This window comes from Bison bison, unplaced genomic scaffold (genome assembly GCF_000754665.1).
Source record: "Bison bison bison isolate TAMUID 2011002044 unplaced genomic scaffold, Bison_UMD1.0 scf7180017864134, whole genome shotgun sequence".
NCBI lineage: Eukaryota > Metazoa > Chordata > Mammalia > Artiodactyla > Bovidae > Bison > Bison bison.
In genome coordinates this window covers 1237400-1252725 of record NW_011494706.1, presented here as the reverse complement: position 1 = coordinate 1252725, position 15326 = coordinate 1237400, and the positions used below count along the sequence as shown (strand labels likewise).

At 41.2% G+C, this 15326-nt stretch overlaps 2 protein-coding genes across 3 annotated transcripts in view; one reads left to right on the top strand and one right to left on the bottom strand.

Moving 5' to 3' along the window:
• Window positions 1-713: 713 nt before the first annotated feature.
• RPA3 (replication protein A3, 14kDa) lies at window positions 714-4182 on the bottom strand. 2 transcript variants are annotated; one of them, XM_010839720.1, is made up of 4 exons: window positions 4008-4182; window positions 2803-2853; window positions 1887-1995; window positions 714-1295 (listed from the first exon to the last, which is right to left on the bottom strand). In XM_010839720.1, exons 1-4 carry the CDS (start codon window positions 4104-4106, stop codon window positions 1213-1215), a joined length of 342 nt encoding a protein of 113 aa, XP_010838022.1. In that variant the 5' UTR covers window positions 4107-4182; the 3' UTR covers window positions 714-1212. The 2 variants fall into 2 exon arrangements, with proteins under 2 accessions (XP_010838022.1, XP_010838021.1); XM_010839719.1 differs by having other exon boundaries at window positions 907-1295; window positions 2779-2853; window positions 4008-4178.
• Window positions 4183-4285: 103 nt separating this feature from the next.
• The window catches only part of LOC104988414 (UBAP1-MVB12-associated (UMA)-domain containing protein 1-like), a 257738-nt gene continuing 246697 nt past the window's right edge, over window positions 4286-15326 (top strand). Inside the window, exon 1 of the mRNA XM_010839721.1 lies at window positions 4286-4505. The gene's annotated coding sequence lies outside the window, so the exon portion shown is untranslated. The remainder of the gene's footprint in view (window positions 4506-15326) is intronic.

The following is a 15326-nucleotide window of genomic DNA, read 5'->3' as shown; positions in this document are numbered from 1 at the left end:
CATAAAACCTGTGGCTGTACAGGCCACCAATTACTGTTGTACACTTGCAACATGTCACCCGGGTTGGTGGTATAAGTACAAGAATACAGAAATTTCAAATTAATTTGGACTGTTGTTATTAATAAAATCCTGAGAAAGAGATGCTATGATGGTTACTTTTTATGTGTCAGTTACGACTGGGCTAAGGGATACCCAGATAGCTGGTAAAACATTATTTCTGAGTATATCTGTGAGGGTGCTTCTGGAACAGATTAGCATCTAAATCAGTAGATTGAGTAAAGATGGCCCTTGCCGAAGTAGGTGGGCATCATTCAATCCGTTTATAGAGTTAAAATACAACAAAAAGGCAGAGGAAGGGCACATTTGCTCTCTCCTTAAGCTGGAATGTTCATCTTCAACTGCCCTCTGACACTGGAGCTCCTGGTTTTGGGGCCTTTAGACTCTCGCACTTACAGCAGCGTCCTCCCTGTTCTCAGGTCTTCAAATGTGGGCTGCGAGTGACACCATCCACTTCCCTTATTCTCAGGCTTTTGGACTCACACCGTGTACCACTGACTTTCTTGGTTCTCTAGATTGCAGATCGGGTGACTTCACCTCCATAACCATGTAAACCAACTTGTGTAACAATTCATTTACATATACATATCCACATATATCCTATTGGTTCTGATTCTGTAGAAGGCCCTAATACAAGTATTCAAAAATTACAGATGTTGGATTCTGTTTGCTTTTACTATCATTGTTTTTTCACAGTGTCAAGGAAGTGATTAACATGGTAATCATGGTTCATGAGGTAGCAGTACATTCTTAACCAGGGTTTCATTTGGGAAATGTTAAGTCCTGACCTGACAGCTATTAAATTCCAAGTTTGTGCTTCAACAGGTGACTGAAAGAAGAAGAACGATATGACCAACAGCACATAAGTTTTTATTAATAAAGCAGAAAATATAAGTTCAACCAAATGTTTTTTTTTTTTCTTGCATTTAATCTGACCATATGCCAGAGAAATTATTCTTTATGAGAACTTAGGTGAGAACTGTCAATAAGCCAGTTCTGTCAAAAATGGCACACTGGAATATCTAATAAAGTTAGGTAAATGAAATTAAGAAGAGAACAAATTAAATATTAAAAATCACAGGAATTGCTCCTTCAAATATCAGGGGCCTCCTTTAACAGTCTTCAGTGTAGCTCACGGGCAATCATCAAAATAGTTCAACCATACTGCATGACTCCCAAAGGAAAAAACTGAGGGAACTCATGGGTAATCTTCACAGCCTCATTGTAAAGTCCAAGATCTGAAAGAAATAGGTTAGCAAACATTTAATCTACAGTGGAAAGTTGTAACGTCAATTATCATTTAAAGAGTTCTACTTGTTTCTCTTTTCTCTCCCTTTTAGAAGAGAGAACTTATTTTCACAATCCATTTGCTAAAACTGTGATATGGGTCATATTTATTTAAGTATGGTTCCAAAAAATAAAAGTCATGCAGTAGAACTTCCATGATTTCCAAAATTCATGGAGTGTAACTTCCATTTTGACTCCCATCGTACAGGCACCATTCTTGCCTGGTTGTGATTTAGGTGTTGTGCATTATTTGATGCCTTTATACATTAAAATCAAATAAAAAAACTATTAACAGTATTTTTGTTTTGTTTACTTTGTTTTAAAAAATTCTCTTTCCACAAATATTAATCTTCATTGTGTTTCTTATATACAAAAGCATTATTTAGAAGTAGGCCAAAACGTCCTAGCATTTTCCTTTGGGATCAAAAAGTGATACAGAAATTCAAAGTGTAGCAGGACTGAAACTCGAGACCAAGACATAGCAAGTTAAAAATAAAGTTGTTTTCCTCCTAATTACATGAATTACAGAATGTTTTATTTACCAAAAGGATGATTATCTTCTTTAAACTGGACATAAGATGCACACATAATGGTTGCCTTGGCCGTTACTCTTCCAACTACTTCCACGATTCCAGAGATTTCTTCATCAAGCTAATACAAAGAACAGAATACCAACTTGGTGTTATCACATTTTCAGCTGATAATTAACTTGGAAAATTGTTCTAGATTTTACTAATCTTTCATGTAACAAAATCATTTTAAGATTTATCAATGCAAAAATGGAATTGTAACTTGTTAAAAATGTTGGAGTACTTATCACTGTCAGCATGTCACCAGTCCAGTAACCTTTAGTAGTGGCTTCAGGTCTAAAGCTACAGTTACATGTTTAAGTTGAAGACAAAAATCATTTAAAGATACTGAGACTGTCCAGTATTTCCACAAGGAGTAATTTGTTTAAAAGGACTTATTGAAAGGAACTTTCTATTATCTATATTTGTACAGTGAGTTCTGTATGCATTAACCAAACAGTACACACATCTGTCTTCATAAAAGACGAAGAAAGTGTACCATAAACATAAACCGTAAAAGCAAGTGACAACCGAAAATAAATGTAAATAAAAATAGAAAATTGAATTAAAAAAATGTGAAACTACGGAGGAAGGGAAAAGTGATTTAAAAAATAATTTTTTTCTTAAGTGATTTTCTGGTCTTTCATAAGGAATGAGAGTTGTCAGCATGTATTTAAAAATAACAGAGCCCCAAAAATCATTGGTTAGAAAAGTAAAGGGAAATGTAAAAGCAGGACACAAATTTTATTTGAGAGAAGTTTGATGAGCTGGTCCTTTATATGTCCACTCCAAGAATAAGAAACATCAGCAACAAACCAAATGAAGAATTAATTATAATATACATAGAATTAATACTTAAACATACAGGCTCCATCAACTCAATAGTTACATTTTTTCCTTCACCATCTGAAAGAATAAACATTTTCCCAGTGGGATGAATCTGAAAAAGAAACACATAATTTTTTTTTAAAAGTCCATATAAACTGTTTAAAATCCCCTTAAAAAGACTAGAAGTTTGACAAAAGATGAGCAAATTGACCCACACTTAATTAGTGCACACAAAGCCATTTTTTTGAGCAGTTTAACTAGTTCACATTGTCTTGTGTTACTATACCTGATCAAACGATGCCTAAATTCGAATTTTAGATAAACCATTACCTTTTTAGTGCAAATGTGTCCTGTTAGTTTTATTTGCTAAATCTGGCAACCCAGATTTAGATCTAAGAACAAATTAGAAGTAAGAACAAATTAAGGAGGGTTCATATTATCTAAAAGTGAGATCTACTGGCATCCATGATTTAAACAGTATATATCCCACAGATGGTATGTTTTAAAAAATTAGACATGAGGAAGTAAAGAGAAACTGGTTATTAGAACATCTGGGTTCTACTCCCGCGAGACAGCTGCAAAGAATGCAGTCAGATCTGGTTTGAATGCCAGCTTTGCTACTTGCTGTGGCCTTAAGCACTTTTTAACCAGATGCCATTCCTACCCAATTTCCGTAACTGTGAAGTCCAAATATACCTATTGCAAGAAGATAATGTGACTGAAATAAACTAATAAGTAAACTTTCATATAAAAGTTTTTTCTCGGTTCCTTGATCTGAGCCTTTGGCCTTGTTTCTCACCAGTAGGATGAGGGGCTGCGCTCTTAACACTTGGGTAAGATAACAAACTGGCACTGGATCAGTAAAATACAATCAAGCAATGTTTCACAGAAAAGCGACTTCAACGATAAAACGAGGTTTGATAAAAGAGGAAACAGCAGAAAAGAAGGAAACAAGAAAACTGGATTAACTGTCAAGGCCGGCTAATAGAAAACAGATGGAGTTTTGTCTATAATTTCAAGTAAAAAACGAGGGCCGGACACTAGAACGGAGCGCGTTCGAAAAATTCGCGATTCCGTGCGCTAAGAGCTAAACATTGGGCTGCAGTGGTCAAAAAGTGTGCAAACAGTTGCGCTGCGAGAAATAAAGCAATTCGGGGCGCAGTGATGCTTTCTCTCTTCCACCCTCCGTTACCTACCCTGGGGCCGCCAGCCCGACGGCCACGGGGCCCCTCCACCCAAAAAGCCCAGGGCGGTGAGCGCGCGCACCTTCTCCAGCCTCCCTACGAAGCAGACCGGCTGGTCGATGAACTGAGCTAGCATGCTGGCGTTGATGCGCGCCTTGGGCGACTCCATCACGTCCACCATGATTGCAACGCAAGGCAGGCAGCCGGCGGGAAACAAGCCGACCACTGAGACTGTGCTCCCAGCTGACGTCTACGGGGCGGATTCCCCCGGATCCAATCGGCGGAGACCAGCATTCTCTCTCCGCCAATCAAACGTGCCGATATCTCCATACCACTCGCGCAGTCCGGGACAGCGAGGAAGGCAAGGATGCGTCCGGAAGTGGGGACCGGCTGCTTAGTGACGCGCGGCGTCCCGGAAGTTACCCGGTCCTCTGCGAGGCGCGCGTAGGGGCAGGGCTTGGATGGGGCGGGGCTGAGGCTCCCTCCTTCTGAGACCTCGGTCCTTGCTGCGGCTGAACCCCGGAAGCAAGGTGGCGGGCTCCGGTGCCGGTACGACGGGGGACTGCGGCGCGAGCATAAGGTATCTCTTCTCGCGGGAGTCGCCGCATCCTCCCGGTTGCCATTTCTCCCCACGGACGTTTGCGGGAGAGGCGGGAATCGGTGCCTGTTTCGGAGCTGCGCCACTAGCTGTCTGTGTTTCCCCAGTTCTCCTGCAAGGGAAACTCGGAGTTCATGCTGAAATCTAGGGAGCTGGTCTCATTTTGACCCTCTCTCTCCTAGAGCTAGGAAGTGGGGTCCCCAGTGATTTTCATCGCCTTCGGGAAGCTCCTGCAGCTCGGTGGCCGAGGGTTGTTGATTTTCTGCCCTAGCTGCGTCACTTTCCAACGTCAGTTTCACCACCTGTGAGAGGAGGGGCCGCGACCCTTTCTGGTCCCGACATTCTGGCCCCACTGGAGGTGCGGGTTTTCTCACGTCACCTCCGTGTCAGGAGCGAACTGAAGCGTTTGGGAGTGGGTGAGGGAACGGTCACTGGACTGAGAGAGGAGATGGATTCAAATGACTCTTAGATCCTTAGCAGGTGCGCTTCTTCCCGAGACACGATTTCCCTCTCCGCAGAATGAGGTTAGGTAACGTTCATTGCAAAGTCCCAGCTGATTTAAGTTTTGTCCATATGATTCACGGACTCTCTCTTCTGAATTCCCAGTAATTTTCCCTATTGCTTTTCACACCTCAGGATTCTGGAGGGGAGATCGCATGTGAAAGACAACCTGTTTGCAGGAGATTTGGAGCGGGGGGTGGATTCTTGAATCTGTTGTTGGCTTATATCGCTGTTGATTTTCGGGCCTTTATCCTACGGGATTTGGTACCTGCCTTGCTAGGTATATTCCAGAATGAGTGCTCATAAAAATACCTGCCAAGGATGCTCCAGAAGTTGAAGAAGTTTTGTTTGTTTTTTTTTTTTAATTGGGATGTTATTGTTTTTTAGGAAACCGAATCCATGAATTAGCCTAAAACCATTAGGATCCCTATCTAGGGTCTCGGGTTTAGTCCCACAGTTGCCTTAAGCTAAGAAGATCCTGTTTGAGATGCCACTCAGCACTTTAAGATGGAAATCTGATATCTTAATTAAAGGATAGTTCGCCTCTCTATTTAGCAACTTAGTATTTATGTACATATTCTTACCTTTTAATGTTGCTGTTACTAAGACAAGTTTAAAGGATTTCATTAGCAGAAATAGGGTGCATGTCAGTGGGTATATAAGAAAGTGGTTGCAAGTCAGTAGAGTCTGTGCAAAGCTTTCATATCTTCTGCACTTCAGTGATGTTTGGAAACCAAGTTGATTGCGTTATACAGGGAGGAGTACACATGAATGTCTTTAATAGCAATTTTTTTTTTTTAAAGAGCAGCCCCTAAAGTGCCAGATCTCAATAGCACTTTTATAGCAATGAAAAAAACCACTTTTACCTACCAAGAGCATTTTTTTTTTTAAATATGGAGATGAGCAAGAAGATATTTTCAAATAGCTTCTTGGATATTTTTTCGTTCACTTAAAATTTATTGTGTAATGTCTCATGCACAGAGACGAGTATATCCAACTGATATGTATAGTTTCCAGAGAAATGAAATGAACCCAGTTGGACCTCTCATTTAGCTAAAGAAATGGAACTTTACCAGTAAGGGGTTGTCATTTCCTCAGTTGAAGTCCTTCTCTCACCCAGCTAGAAATAAACACTATCTTGAAATTTGTGTTAAGCACCCTTTTTTTCTATGTAGTTTTATCATATATGTAGCTGTTTCTAAACAGTGTGGTACCAATTTATCCTCCTGTCAGGAGTGTAGGAGAATTCCAGTTGATCCACATCACCTCATAGGCCAGAGTAGATGTTGGGAAATCAGCCACGTAGTCCCCATTCCAAATCCAAAGAAGTGGATGCACAAAGGGTCTATCTTCATGAACTCAGCTCCCTTTAAAGAGCCTTCCTGGAAGTCCTTCACAACTTGACTTTCTACTTACTAGGTTAGGGACTTTTCCTTCTATTCCTAGTTTGATAAAAGCTTTAATTGAGTGGTTATGAAATTTGATCAAATGAATTTTTTTGCATTGAGATGATTGAATATATTTTCAATGTTGAATAACATTCTCATTCCTGGAAGAAATACAACTTGGTTATGATACATTATCTTTTATTCTGTATTCTTGGGTTTGATTTGCTATTGTTTTGTTTAAAATGATTTTTGTATTCATGTTCATGAATGAGATTGGCGTGTAGTTTTTCTTTCTCGTGTAGTCTTTGCGAGATTTTGGTATTATTTAATATTAGCATTACAGTAGTCTCATGAAATGGAGAAGGCAATGGCAACCCACTTCAGTACTCTTGCCTGGAAAATCCCATGGACGGAGGAGCCAGGTAGGCTGCAGTCCATGGGGTTGCTAAGAGTCAGGCACGACTGAGCGATTTCACTTTCACTTTTCACTTTCATGCATTGGAGAAGGAAATGGCTACCCGATCCAGTATTCTTGGCCTGGAGAATTCCAGGGACGGGGAGCCTGGTGGGCTGCCGTCTGTGGGGTTGCACAGAGTCGGACACAACTGAAGTGACTTAGCAGCAGCAGCAGCAGCAGTCTCATGAAATAAGTTGTGGAATGTTTTCTGTATTCTCTAGGGTTTTATGCAAAACTGGAGACACCTGTTTTTTGATGTTAGGCAGAACTCACCTGTAAAACATTCTAGGTTTGGTATAGTTATCTTCTATTGTTGCTTAGTTCTTATGTCTGACTCTTTTGTGACCCCATGGGCTATAGCCCACCAGGCTTCTCTGTCTATGGGGTTTTCTAGGCAAGAATCCTGGAGTGGGTTGCCATTTCCCCTCCAGGGAATCTTCTGACCCAGGGATCTAACCCACGTTATCTTAACGTGGATTCTTTATCATTGAGTCACCAGGGATACCCATAATTAACTGTACCTGCTGCCTTGGGCATAGCCCACAAATGTTCCTAAGTAGATTTCAATAAGTTCTAAGTATTTTCTAGTGTCTTACATACTCTCTGATTCAAGGGCTGTTTTTGTTTCCAAATATATAGATTTTGGGCTTCCTTGGTGGCTCAGTGGTAAAGAATCTGCTTCCAATGAGGGAGACTTTGATTCTGTCCCTAGGTGGGGAAGGTTCCCTGAAGGAGGAAATGGCAGCCCACTCCAGTATGCGTGCCTGAAGAATCCCATGGACAGAGGAGCCTGGTGGGCTACAGGCCATAGGGTCTCAAAGAGTTCGACACAACTGAACAGCTGAACACACACATAAAAGTTTTACTTATTAAGGTCATTTTGTTCTTAATTTATAGTGTAAATTGCATTATCCTCAAATGGTATGGTCTGATACTGTGAAAGTATGAGGCTTGCTTTAAGACTTATGAAGTATATGGACAGCTTTTTGCAAATGATTCATGTATTCTTGGGAAAAATTTGTGTTTTCCAGTTACTGGATCAAGCTTGTTAATTGCAGTGTTCAGCTGTTTCTACTTTTGTTTGATTAATGTCTCAATTATAGAGATAATTGCAGATGGTAGCATTGGCAATTTCTGCTTGAACTTCTGACAACTTGTGTTATATATTTTTGAAGATGTGCTTTTCAGTACACACAGATGAAGATTATGAAGGAAAATGGTGCAGTGAAGTAGTGACTATTTCCAATCATGCTTTTTGCCTTAAAGTTAATTTTGTTGCTAATACTGTTGATACACCGGCTTTCTTTTGGTTAAATTTTCTTTGTTGTCTCTTTTTCTGTCCTATACTTCATCTAAGGGAGGCAAGACTTTTGAGCTTTAGCGTTCATTTCCTCATCTCTTTGGTGGCTTATTGGAGTGCTGACCTGGTAAGTCTTAGCTCAAAGAGGGAGCAGGTTGATAGCACATTACTGACAAGGGGATTTTGTAGAAACTAATGTCTGTGGCTGGCAATTTATGTAAGTAAATATTGAAACATCTCCAGTCAATAATATTCAGGTAACAAAAGACATATTAATGTCTCTGGTCAATAAGTTGATGCCAGCCTGTGAATTCCAGCAGTTCCTCCCTAACAGTGTGCTTCATTAACCAGTAGGCTTCCATTCGGACAGAATTTCCCAAATGTGTGGAGGTTGGATTCTTTTTATTTTTTTCAAATTGTAGTTGTATACTTGATTTGCAGTATTGTTAGTTTCAGATGTACAAAGCGACTCGGTTTTATATTCTTTTCAGAATCTTTTCCGTTGTAAGTTATTGCAAGATATTAAATACAGTTCCCTCTGTGCGTGTGTGTGCTTAGTCACTCAGTTGCGTCCGACTCTTTGCAACCCCATGGATAGTAGCCTGCCAGGCTCCTCTGTCTGTCGGGCTTCTCCAGGCAAGAATACTGGAGTGGGTTGCCATGCCCTCCTCCAGGGGATCTTCCCAACCCAGGGATCAAACCCAGGTCTCCTGCACTGCGGGCGAATTCTCTACTGTCTGAACCACCAGAGAAGCCCATAGTTCCCTGTGCTGTACAGTAAATCTCTGTTGCGTCTGTTAATCCCATATTTCTAATTTATCCCGACTCACTCCCTTCTCCCCTTTGTTAACCCATAAGTTCATTTTCTATGCCTGTGAGTCTTGTATATATAATTTTGGATTATTTTTTAGATTGCACGTGAGTGATGTCAAATAGTATTTGTCTTTCTCTGTCTGACTTCGCTGAGTGTAATGTTCTTTAGGTCCATCTCTGTTGCTTCTAGTGGCAATGTTTCGTTCTTTTTTCGTGACCGAGTGATAGTCGACTGTGTGTACATGTGCGTACGCACACCACCTCTGTAAGCCGGTCATCTGTTGACGGGCCCTGGGGTTGTTTCCAGGCCTTTCCTATGGTAAATAGTGGGGCTGTGATCATTGCTGGGCATGTATCTTTTCAAATTAAAGTTTTCATCTTTTCTGGATATATGCTCAGGAGTGGGATCGCTGGGTCATATGGTAATTTTAATTTGGTTTTTAAGGACCCTCTGTACTGTTTTTCATAGTGGCTGCACCAGTTTACGTTCCACCAACTGTGTTCTCCACACCCTCCCCAGCATTTTAGTTTTCTGTAGATTTTTTGATGACGGCCATTCTGACTGGTGTGAGGTGATACCTCCTTACGGTTTTGAATTGTATTTCTCTAAACATTAGCTGTGTTGAGTATCTTTTCATGTGTCTTTTGGCCATCTGTATGTCTTCTTTAGAAAAATATATATTTAGGTCTTCTGTTCATTTATTGATTGGGATATTTGTCTTTTCAATATGAGTTTTATGATCTGTTTGTGTATTTTGGATATTGAGTCCTTATTTGTCAGATTGTTTGCAAATATCTTCTCCCATTCCATATGTTGTATTTTTGTTTATGGTTTCCTTTGCTGTGCAAAAGTTCTTAAGTTTGATTAGGCCCCATTTGTTTATTTTTGCTTTTATTTTTTATGCCTTGGAAAACTGATCTAAGAAAATATTGGTACAATTTATATAAGAGAATGTTTCACCTATGTTCTGTTCTAGGAGTTTTATGGTATCATGTCTTATATTAAGGTCTTTAAACCATTTTGAGTTTATTTTTGTATATGGTGTGAGGGATTATTCTGATTTCATTGACTTGTATGTAACTTTCCCAACACCATTTGTTGAAGAGAATCTCTTTTCTTCATGGTATATTCTTGCCTCCTTTGTTGAAGATGAATTGATTGTAGATGTGGGTTTATTTCTGGGCGCTGTGTTCTGTTCCAGTGATCTACATGTCTGTTTTTGTGCTGTTTTGATTACTGTAGCTTTGTGGTATAATGCAAAGTCTAGAAAGGTTATGTTGGAGAAGGCAATGGCAACCCACTCCAGTACTCTTGCCTGGAAAATCCTATGGACGGAGGAGCCTGGTGGGCTGCAGACACGACTGAGCATCTTCACTTTCATGCATTGGAGAAGGAAATGGCAACCCACTCCAGTGTTCTTGCCTGGAGAATCCCAGGGACGGGGGAGCCTTGTGGGCTGCCGTCTATGGGGTCGCATACAGTTGGGCATGACTGAGCGACTTCACTTTCACTTTTCACTTTCATGCATTGGAGAAGGAAATGGCAACCCACTCCAGTGTTCTTGCCTGGAGAATCCCAGAGAAAGGGGAGCCTGGTGGCTGCCGTCTATGGGGTTGCACAGAGTCGGACACGACTGAAGCGACTTAGCAGCAGCAGAAAGGTTGTGTGGAAGCTGGATTCCTTTTTTCTGAGAACACTAGTGTTTGGTGGATCGCAAGTTCTTTGCCACTTTGCTTGTTATGGTTTTTCCCATATACCTTGTTTGATAAATTTATGCTCTGTGACCTTGTGGTATTTGTGTCGGTGTTGGCCTGATAACTTTCAACTTTTCCGTGCTCTTATGTTTTACGTGTATCTTTTGTAAATAGTGCATATAGCTTGAGGTTTAGTTTTTATACCTTTTGTCCATTTGCATTGATTGTCGTCACTGATGTTTTTGGATTCACTTTGGCAGTCATTTTGCACTTCTTGTGTGTTCTGCTTTTTGTTGTTGTTTTCTCTCTCCTTTAGATTTGACTTTTTAAATTTTTTCTGTAATTCTGTTTTATTCCTCTGTATTATATATTCTGTTATATATTCTTTAAAAAAACTTTGTTTGTGATCACCCTTTAATGAGCACATTAAAGCCTAAAGTTACTTTTCTCTGTGTCAAGATGAGAACCTGTAACTCCACGGCCCTTTTTTCAATTGTATGCTGTTGTCTACAGTTTTAATTCTACTTTGATTAGGTGTTATTATATGGTTGCTTAATGGTAAAGAATCTGCCTGCAGTGCAAGAGATGCAGGTTCAGTCCCTGTGTTGAAAAGATCCCCTGGAGAAGGAAATGGCAACCCACTCCAGTATTCTTGCCTGGGAAATCCCATGGACAGAGGAGCCTGGTGGGCTACAGTCTATGGGGTCACAAAGAGTCAGACATGACTGAGCAACTAAGCATGAACACATTATCTTATGCAGTTAATATTTGTTTGGAATTGTTCATATGTATCATTTTCTTTTTAGTTTTTAAGACAAAGAATCTGTCTTTACTTTTTATTTTTACATCTCACCTCTTTTTCTGTTGTTTCCCCCTGCCTTTTTCTGAGGTACCTTCTTTGTAAGTTTCTTCAATGGGAATCATTGGTAGTATGTACAACAGTTTGTGTTTCTCTGAATATGTTAATTTCATCTTTGTTTTCAAAAGGCAGGCTTATTATCTATGTAGAATTCTAAGTGGACAATTAATTTCTCTTAAGGCTGCTGCTGCTGCTAAGTCGCTTCAGTCGTGTCCGACTCTCTGCGACCCCATAGACGGCAGCCCACCAGGCTCCTCCGCCCCTGGGATTCTCCAGGCAAGAACACTGGAGTGGGTTGCCATTTCCTTCTCCAGTGCATGAAAGTGAAAAGTGAAAGTGAAGTCACTCAGTCGCGTCTGACTCTTAGCGACCCCATGGACTGCAGCCTACCAGGCTCCTCTGTCCATGGGACTTTCCAGGCAAGAGTACTGGAGTGGGGTGCCATTGCCTTCTCCATCTCTTAAGGCTACTCTGGTACTATTTTACTCTTAATTTGCTTTTCATTTAAATTGTGATTTTGTTATAAGCTTTCATGTCTGTATCTGCTTGATCTTCAGTTTGTTTGTAATGTGTACTGAAAAGAGTTGTTTTAGTTTTGTGGTGAATATGTTGTGCTTTGTGAATCTGATAATCTTGTCTTGATCAGCACTGGGACATTTTCAACCATTATATTTTTGAATATTGTTTCTCTCCTATTCTCTAACTCCTTCTGGAATTCCAGTTAGAAGTAAGAAGTAAGGGTGTGCTTTTTACCTTTGATTTATGATTCAGTGGTTTTGATTCTTTGTGCTGAATTCTGGATAATTTTTTTAGATCTTCCAGTTTACTAATTCTTTATGCAGTTGTGACTCATCTGCTATAATTTCAATACTAGTTTTTTTCTGGAAGTTCTGTTTGGTTCTTTATACACATCTTAGTTGTTATTTGATGCTCTTTTGTCATAGTTTCAGGTCTCCCTTTATTTCTTCATATTTCACAGAGTGTAAGGTGAGTCTGTTTAGAGCCTGGTTTTGATACGCACAGTCTTTATGGGTCTGATTCTGTAGAGGTTTTTGATTCTGTTTGAGTCTTCCTTACTGTGGCTTGTATCTTTATTTGTACAGTATTTTTTTTTATTATGAATTCATGTTTCTTGGAACTTTTTTGCTGACTTTTTTGAGGTTTAGTTTGAAGGTGTTGTCCTCCAGAGAGAGAGATCTGTGTTTCCTCCTTCCAAGGTTGTTGGCTCCCAGACTTTGTCCTTGTTACCTGTGGTGGCAGTGGTGGTTTAGTCGCTAAGTCATGTCCAGCTTTTGCGACTCCATGCACTGTAGCCCTCCAGGCTCCTCTGTCCACGGGATTCTCCCTGTGGGACCTGGATAATTAAAACCCAGGCTTTTAGCCACTAGCAATCAGTAATGCCTGCAACGAAAATGTTAACTATAGTCCTTGCATATAACCTTGTGGATTTATAGATTCTTGTGTTTTCTGGCTTCTATAGATTTTCTTTATTCTTTTTGGGGGTTAGCCATACATTAAAAATAGATATTTATATTTAAAACATTACCACAAGGGCCCTTTTAGAGAGCCACTGTGGGGATTCTGTTAGTTGTTAGGGATGACAAAGTGTCAGTGAAAGTGTAGCAGTGCGCCAAGGGGCGGCAAGAATTCAGGATGAAGGTCTGGGGTTGGTTTTTCTCCCTCGGTCTTGTCTTGTCGTTGCAGAGAATTGAAACGACAGACTACTCATTGCTCAAATAGGCATGGTTTATTAAGCAGGCAGCAGCAGTATTTTCTTGAGCTTTTTGTCTTGTAACAGAGACTTGGAAGGGCAGACTACCTACAGCTCAGTCAGAGCTCTCACATCTCTAGATGTGAGAGGGGCCAACTCCCATAGGAGTGAGTGCTCTCCACTCCTTTTGGCTTCCCTTTTTATATCTTTTGTCTTTGACCCTTTATAGTCCCTGGAGCCTGATTGGTTTTGCTGGTGCAAAGTAGGGCTTTTACCCCCACCAAGTAGGGTGAATGCTGAAGGCCAGTCAGGGAAGGGGCCGTGTTTGGGTGTTTTCTCCCCAGGGTTTCTCGCTCCAGTCTGAGGCTTCCCCTTTTTGTGGGCTTTTCCCTTTCTCTGACCCTTTTAGGGGCTTTTTCTAGTCACTGTTTTTCTTTAACCACCATTTTGGACTCCTCCTTCCCTACTCTTAACTACCTGACAAAGGTAAGTAGACACAAGAACTTGGAATGTCCTCCTTATATGCCATGCGGAGGAGTTGAGCTTAGTAGTGAGGCTGGCGGATCAAGGGAGTGAAGTTTGACGTTTTAGGTTGAGTATTCTGGGTTCATGATGATGAATGGCTTGAAATATAGTAATCAAGGTGCTTTTGGTACAAGTAATATGACCTCTTTAAATCAGCTTAAACTTTTTTTTTTGATTAATTGTGGTAAAATGTACGTAACAAAATGTTACATTTTAACCATTTTTTAATTGGATGGCTCAGTGGCATTCGGTATATTCACGTCGTGTGCAGCCATTGCTGTCATCCAGCTCCTGAACTTTGTCGTCATCGCAGACTGAAATTCCGTGCCCATTTTACCGTTGACTACTCTAGGTACCTCCTGTAAGTAGAATGACACAGTACTTGTCCTTCCTGTCTGGCTTATTTCATTTGACGTCTTCAAGGTTCTTCTATATTGTAGCAGGTATCAGAGTTTCGTTCCTTTTCATGCTGAATTATAGTCCATTGTGTGTAGTGAATACTACATATTGTTTACCCTTTCTTCTTTTGGGGTACATTTATCAAAAGGAAACTGATTAGAACTTTTTTGGGTTAGCTTGACTGGCCTAAAGTTATTAGCCTCACAAAGGACTGGAACCATGAATAGGAAAGCTTTTAGAATCCAGGATGTCTTCTTTCTCTTTTTTAAAAAATTTAATAATTTAATCAATTTACTGACTTGTGGCTGTGCTAGGTCTTGTTGCTGCACACAGACTTTCTCTCGTTGCGACGAGCTGGTGCTGCTCTCTACTTAGGGTGTGCCGGCTGCTCACTGGGGTAGCATGGAGCAGTGGCTCCAGGGCGCACAGGCTTCAGTAGTGTGGCATGAGGGCTCAGTCTCCCTGTGCCATGTGGGATCCCCCTGGATCAGGGATTGAACCCACGTGGCCTGTATTGGCAGGTTGATTCTTAACCACTGGACAACCAGGGAAGTCCAGGGCCAACTGATTATCTCTCAATTCCACATTGAGTCTTGCTTGCCCAACTGTGTGACATGAAGCTGGATTCTGCAAACCATTTTCCTTTGGAATATTAGGCATTCCCAGCAGAGGGCCCTGAAGGAACACTGCAAAGCTGTTGTGTCCGGAAGACCCCTCCCTCCCAGGCTCCAGCCCCCATTACGACCTTTGGCAGGAGCCCAGCTGCCGGTTCAGAGGTCAGGTTGTGACCCCGAGGCCTCGCCCTGCCCGCGGCCCAGCTCCAGCCTGCTCTCTGCTGAGTTCCTCCGCTGCTCCTGATACAGTTTCTGTCCCTCCAAGGAGGTCTGAATCCCCACAATCTTCATCTTGTGGAGTGGTGTGCTTAACTACCTTACGGTCCACTCTTCTTCAGCCTAGAGATAGTGGCTAACTTTTTTTGGGGGCGGGGGGCTGGAGTTTGCACTGCTGTTTTTCTTTGAAATCTTATTCCTTATGAGTATTTACTTCCTGCTGCTGCTAAGTCACTTCAGTCATGTCCGACTCTGTGCAACCCCATAGGCGGCAGCCCACCAGGCTTCCCGTCCCTGGGATTCTCCAGGCAAGAACACTGGAGTG

Excerpts from the sequence above, each read along its gene's own strand:
- RPA3 (XM_010839719.1), bottom strand. The coding sequence starts at position 4,106 with ATGGTGGACGTGATGGAGTCGCCCAAGGCGCGCATCAACGCCAGCATG. Across the intron at positions 2,854-4,007 it reads TCGTAGGGAGGCTGGAGAAG|ATTCATCCCACTGGGAAAAT; the intron begins GTGCGCGCGCTC and ends TTTCTTTTTCAG. Across the intron at positions 1,996-2,778 it reads CTATTGAGTTGATGGAGCCT|CTTGATGAAGAAATCTCTGG; the intron begins GTATGTTTAAGT and ends TCTTTGTATTAG.